This window comes from Ammodytes marinus (genome assembly GCF_949987685.1).
Source record: "Ammodytes marinus genome assembly, chromosome: 11".
Lineage (NCBI taxonomy): Eukaryota > Metazoa > Chordata > Actinopteri > Uranoscopiformes > Ammodytidae > Ammodytes > Ammodytes marinus.
This window is the reverse complement of record NC_137215.1, coordinates 8330386-8337053: the sequence shown is the minus strand read 5'-3', so window position 1 is coordinate 8337053 and position 6668 is coordinate 8330386. Positions and strand designations below refer to the sequence as shown.

At 39.3% G+C, this 6668-nt stretch overlaps 1 protein-coding gene across 1 annotated transcript in view; it reads right to left on the bottom strand.

Moving 5' to 3' along the window:
• The window catches only part of cfap43 (cilia and flagella associated protein 43), a gene marked incomplete at its 5' end in the record, with an annotated part of 18966 nt that extends 12301 nt beyond the window's left edge, over positions 1–6665 (bottom strand). The window contains 16 exons of the mRNA XM_080036849.1: positions 324–454; positions 991–1155; positions 1345–1505; positions 2397–2546; positions 2782–2887; positions 3036–3182; positions 3271–3348; positions 3445–3558; positions 3689–3820; positions 3963–4045; positions 4187–4331; positions 4510–4660; positions 4894–5061; positions 5171–5267; positions 5436–5689; positions 6637–6665. Of these exons, the coding sequence (XP_079892975.1) occupies positions 324–454; positions 991–1155; positions 1345–1505; positions 2397–2546; positions 2782–2887; positions 3036–3182; positions 3271–3348; positions 3445–3558; positions 3689–3820; positions 3963–4045; positions 4187–4331; positions 4510–4660; positions 4894–5061; positions 5171–5267; positions 5436–5689; positions 6637–6665 (2111 nt within the window). The remainder of the gene's footprint in view (positions 1–323; positions 455–990; positions 1156–1344; positions 1506–2396; positions 2547–2781; positions 2888–3035; positions 3183–3270; positions 3349–3444; positions 3559–3688; positions 3821–3962; positions 4046–4186; positions 4332–4509; positions 4661–4893; positions 5062–5170; positions 5268–5435; positions 5690–6636) is intronic.
• Between the last annotated feature and the right edge of the window lie 3 nt (positions 6666–6668).

The window sequence follows — 6668 nt, the reverse complement described above, 5'->3', positions numbered from 1 at the left end:
GGGTTTTAAACTTTAAAGCGTGCAGGAGCAAGCTGAGGAGGCAAATGTGGAATGTGAGCGGGATCTGATTCAGCGGGTAGACTGGGCTGCTGTGATATTTATTGTAACTTTGTTTTCATACAGATTACAGCCATAATCCACCACTTCTGTTGCATTTATTTCCCTTTTTCCTTCACGGCTTAGGCTAAGAAAGAAAATCCCTGTTTTATGTACGATACTGTATATCAACGTGCATAATAGTGACATCACTGGTATGAACAACAGTTCCCTCTGCTGTTCACAGTGGGTCTGGGTCATTATGTAAGCATGACAGACAGTTTTACCTGAGATCGGTGCACACAAGAGAGCCATCTTTACAGCCAGCAGTGAGGAGTGTCTGGCTGTCTGCAGAGAAGGACACACTCTGAACTCCACCAACACGCCATGAATGACAAAGCAGCTCAATGCAGCGCTCCTGCAGATGCAACGGAACATCGTTGTAATACACACCACGGACAATTATAATGTGATCGAAACATTCATTTAAGGTGAGACGCTGAAGGTTAAAAGAATGTAACTTAAAGATAACTTCATGAAACATTGCCAGTTGATTGCTAACATTAAAAATATCTATTTTGCCCGAAATATGTGAATGAATACGCACATTTGGCCACATGTAACTAAGTATGAGTACATTTTGATCTATTTTAAAATCTAAATGTTGGATAAAGCCAGAGTTAATATTTGTATTCAATTTTTACTACATACATATAGCTTTTATATACAACAAGTTGAGAGTTTTGGTATTGAAAAACATAACACATTTTGAGATAATGGCCATTAAAGATGGTTGTATAGGAGAAATAAGAGGATGCAAACTACAAGGTTTAGTTAAAAAAAACATTTACAAAGCATTATAGACAAGAATCTCAAAATTGAGCAGTGCTTGAGACTACAATGTTTTTGCCTGCATTGTCTCACTACCAAAGAAAAAAATCTAATACGTCTAACCATGGAGGCAGTTCCTCGGATGCGTAAAAGGCCATCCCGGCCCACAGAAGCAAGCCATAACTGGTGAGGAGACAGAACGAGAGAGACAGGGCCCAGAGGGTGACCTTTCACTTCCTGCTTTGGTTCGAGCTGGACCACCTGTTGACTGGAGAGACCGTCTGTGTCCTTGCCAGAAAAAACAGGGAGCAGGATAGTAGTTTCATATGTTTGTCATTATACACGATTAAGAACACACATAAGAATGCGGTTTACATTAAGTGTACTAGTTTTCTGTAATTGTATCAATGATTTTTCAGGTGGATGAAGCCAGATAATAAGGATTATAATAATGTGACACATTAGCCAGCAGTGAACCTGAGGAAGCTGAAATCGCTGGAGAGTTTTCTTCTTGTGGCAGTAAGCAAAGACCTCACTGACTCCCAGCACACAGGATTCAAGTGGATGAGGCACTTCGTATCTGGACATTTTGAGGATGTGAGTAGACAGACAACCATGTCGGTCCACATAATCTGGACCTGCAGTTTATAGGGAGCACATCATAAATGTATGTAGAAAATAAATAAGTAATTTAAAGCAGTCAGGCTCCTATTTTATATTCAATAAGCAAGTCATGTCCATAGTGGACACTACTACAGATAGCCTAGTAACTTATTTGGAGAGTAAAAGTACAAAATACACCACATATTAAATGACATTACAAACATTGTTATACAATACTTTTGTGTTTCAACCAAATCACACAAATGTTTCATCATTGTATGAGTATTACTCAAGTCCTTGTTATTTGGGACTTAAACTGTCAGGTATATTCCTTAAAAACACACAGGAGTTATGTTTTTTAGGGCCTCACACTTTACAGTATGTTTGCCCTTTACTATTGAGAGTTGTCTTTCCCATTGTCTACCTTGTTAAACACAGTTTTTGAGGCTGTATAAACAAAGTGTGTGTTTTTGTAAACCACTCAGTCGTTTTTATCTCTTTTTAAACAGTGTTAGTGACAACATGTCTTAACATTTGGATTAAAATGTCCAATTAAGTACTATTAATTGCTTATACTCAAGTCTTTGTGCTTGGTTTTCTCTGTAAAAGTGAAACTGAAGTCCACTGTCAAAGCATATCATGGATGAATGATGAGATTCCCAGTATTAAAACAATTAGAACAGGAGTCCAGTTAAAGGTTTCTTGATTAATTATTGAAAGCTGCAGGTCATTATTACTTTGTTAATTTCTTTTAAGCAGCACAATATGTGTTCTCTGATATATGTACTCTCTCCCTTGGATGTGTACCATATCAGTTTATGATGGCTTGTGTTTGACGAGTCGATTATAATTTTCCAATATGCCCTTAATTAAAAAAGGTTGTGTACATGTGTAGTGAATTAATCTACTCTAATGTAGTGCTGTACCTGAAAGGTCCTTCGTAGGCAGAGAGAACACAGTGAGCAGGCTACCCTCATTACGTCTGCCCTCCTGTCCAGCGCATAGAGCAAGAACTTTCACTTGCTCAAAGTCCTTGATGCATTGAGTGGAAAGTGACAAAATGCCTCCAGGAACAACTTAAAAAAGAAATCCAAATGACAAAAAGTTTGCAAGTGAGCCTGATCTTGCTATATCATTCGATATATATAAGAAAATGCAACAGTTAATCAAAAGGACAATAACTTTTTTTTTTTTTATCTATACTGTATATCAATTCTAAGTTAAAATGGCATTTGCATTGAAATGTACAGTGTTTTGATATGTACAGAAGAGCAGAAACGTGGGGATTCAATTGTTTAAAACTGTAAGTACCTGTGCACCCTATGACTGAAAACCTCTTTGATGGCCTCGGATCCAGTACATAGACATGTGAATCTGAACCACCGGTGAGAAGGTAGTGCCCCTCTTGATCAAAACTGTTAAAAGCACAAAAACACACAAAAAACATACATGCACACAATAAGAAAGGCTGTTACCATTTAACGTGTGATTTTAATATAGGGTAGAGATACATCATGCCTGAGATGTTAACTCTGTGACATCACATGGATGGAGTATACTTGCACTAGGTGATCCACAGGACAGTGGTAGAGATGAACTTGGTGCACCAGGCGAGGCTGCCAGTCCCCGTTCAGGTCGATAAAGAGGACATTTCCTGAAGCTGTTCCGACAGCTGCGTATTGTGCAATAGGACAGCAGGCCAGACTTGTCACCTAAAGACACACAGATTAAACGTTTGTCATTTACACATGTTTACAGAACAAGTATTGGTTCTGAATGTTCCTATCTTGTGAATCTGACCTCAGCTTGAAGATTGAGGGAACCATAGCAAATGCCATCAGTGGACCACAGCTGCAGTTCTCCAGAGTCCCTCAATGACTGCAACCAGCACAAGCACAAACATCACTTAAGAGACCCAAATGACACATGCCGTTACCAAGACACTGTAATTCTGGAACAACACAAATGTTTTACCACACAGATGTTCTTTTCCATGTGTGACATAGCTGTTGCCACAAAGTTGCCACTGAGAACATCCAGGACCTTCACAATCTTGTCAGACCGTGGGTTCAATGCATAGATTTGTCCCTGAATAATAAGAAGCCTGTTATGTTCTCAGACTCTCTGTTCAATACATATTTTCACTTTTCCAATATTTGATTACTTGATGGAATATCATGTGTTTTTGTGCCAGAGTATAGTGCATTTAGGTACTTACAGTATCAGAAGATAAAAGTAAGGTTTCATTGTCAGGGGAGTACTTCACAATTCTGACAGGTCCTTGTAATTGCCATGTTTTTGTGATATTGATTTGAGTGCCTTTAAATTGCAGACAGCGTACCACACTCTCCTGTAAAACATGAGCAGAAAGTGCATTTAAATGTATTTGATAGAGAATTTCAGGTGGTTGAAACTGCAATTCACTAATTGGCAGAAAGAAAGAATGAAGAGTATTATTCCAAGCAGATGTTAAGCGGTGCATGGGCTTGTACCTTTCCTACAGTGATCAAGCCATTCTTGTTCAGGGTTAATCCTTGAAAGTGTCTCTGTCTGAGTTCAGGGATAGCATTAGGACCTGGGAAAGAAAAGTAAGAAGAAAAAACTGATGTCATATGTCTTTTCTGTTGCCAAATGATATTAAGAAATACTTGTAAGGAAGACTAGAATACTCTCAGTTTACTCATCCCAGTGTCCCAGTGTGTGTGTGTTTGTTTACTTGTGGGGTTGAAGAGTATTGAGACAGAGAGACTCTCTGGCTCAACGAGAAGCAGAAAGCCTTCAGCACAGCCCACATAAAGCTGTGATGTGGCCGTCCAGCAGATGGCAGTAGGGGTTAGTCTGGCTTTGGTGCAGAGTTTGGTCTGTTTAAAGATGTGTGCAGTTAGGTAACAGTTTGCATTAAGACTCTGTTTGGAAGCCTGACATTAAAAGTGCTTTCAACAGAAAAAGATCCATAATTCAAAAAACCAAAGCTCTATCACAACAAAAACAAACATATAAATAGGTGAAGGTGTATTTAGTAGGACAGTATGAACATACCACAATGCTTTCGGCCTTGTCTCCCTTCACGCCTGAGATGGCTGATGGAGGCATATCTGGACCAAAATAGGGCAGTTTGTTTCTGACAGTCCCACAGTTAGGCCCCAATCGCTCAACTAAGGAACCATCAGTTGCTGGAAGCTCAACCAAACTGTAACGAAATAAATATGGTACACATACACACATACAGTAGTACATTATATTGTTTGGACACTGAATTTTTCTACATTCTGCATCTGTTATGCAGTCCTTATTGCTTTAGCTGCTTATTGAATGTAAAGAATAAAAACAGGAAATATAGTTAAGTTTAATTTCGCAGTTAAATAATTTCCATTTTTAAGTTGAGTTTTTCACTACTTGTTTGTGCAGCCAAGCCTGCTTTACCTGGGTTTCATGACATGAAAGTTGTCACTCTTTTCGATATTCCAGACAGTAAGGGTTGTATTGCCCAATGCACAGATCTGGAGCCAGTTCAGGGGGTTGAAAACCAAAGAAATTATGTCACGTCCGGCTTGTGGTTGTGTACAAATTGGCTCAGCAGTTTCCCAGTTCCTGCATCACACAGTCACGCTTACATTAACAGAGCTACACAACACAAGAAAGACAGCCGAAAATATGGGGCACACTGGCACGCATTTGTGTACTGCTTTCAATAGCTCACCAAACTGTTACGGTGTAGTCTGGAAGAGAGGAACAACAGGCCAAATAAGGACTTCCATCACTTAATGTCAGAGATGTGTAGTCCAGTTGTGCTGTTCCTGCAAAAAATAAATAGTGGCAACTGTTAAGGATTTGAGGAAATAAATATAGGATGGATACATGCAAACACACCAAAACACCTAGGAAGGTTATTACAGTGAATCAGCAAGCCATATGGCAATTTGCACTGCTTTAGCTATTTATCTAGGATTTAAATATGACCTTACCTTTTAGCTCATGCTTTAAGTGAAGCCCATGTAAAGAGTAGACAAATATAGATGGGGATAGCTTTTGCTCAGAGAAAGCAAAAATCCCACTGTTGCCATTGGCTGTCAGTACACCGACGCCTCTGCCAGGACTCCTTAGAAAACGTTGCGTTTTTGTCTCCAGGTTCAGGAAACAGATATGACACCCACACGAGTAACATACTGTTTTCCTGTCGACAAACTCGATGCTTTTGTTTGTGAAACCTTGTATCCACCTGGAGAGGGAGGGAAACAGCCATATATAAGCCAGCACCCTGTTTGTGCTTCTTCTATTTACTTAACTTTGTGCTTCTCAAGTATTAGTAAGTTACTACCAGTTTCTCAATTACCTTCTCTAGACAACCATAGTGCTTTTAAACTACCTTTAGAGGTTTTCTATCATTGAGAAACCGGTGGCTACTTTTGTCACCTGAATGTCCGCATATGACATGTGCAGTGGCGATTCTATTTGGGATTATAAATCATCTTTGCATCGGTTATACAGCATATCACATGCCATTCATTCAGGTGTTGCGGTGGCCACCCCACTGTGGGTCTGTGGCCCACCAGTCAAAATGTCCTGGAAACGCCACTGGACATGCATGTTTGCTTAAAACCGCTATGGCAAACTGTGATAAAAACGGTGCATTAACGGTGTATATCTTGTATTGAAGTAGTCACTTTTCTCCTTCACACAAAACACACACCCTCTCCGACTGGCTAAATTCGTATTTTTTCTACACGGATTTGATTCACCACCTCCTGCCGTGCAAATGTGTCTACTGAGAAATGTTTCGCCAAAGCTAAGACGTTGTTAGATGTTTGTCCGTGATCACGTTATGTTCAACTCAATGCATGCAGAAAAGGAGCATATGGACATAGCCTATTGTTAAGGAGCGACATTTTTGCAAAGTCATTATGATCGTGCATTATGTGACTCAGCTCGTAACACAAAGGGTATGAGTGTATTGCAAATAGTCTATATAATCTACTCATATTTACTTAACTTTGTGCTTCTCATGAATTAATAAGTAACTGCCAGTTTCTTAAGTTACTACCAGTTTCTCAATTACCTTCTAGACAACCATAGTGCTTTTAAACGACCTTTAGCGGTTTACATTTTGAAGGTGTATATCTTGTATTGAAGTAGAATTAGTTGGGTGTATTTCTAACTAACACATACCTGACTTCTAGGTTTCCAATGTTGTCCATTTC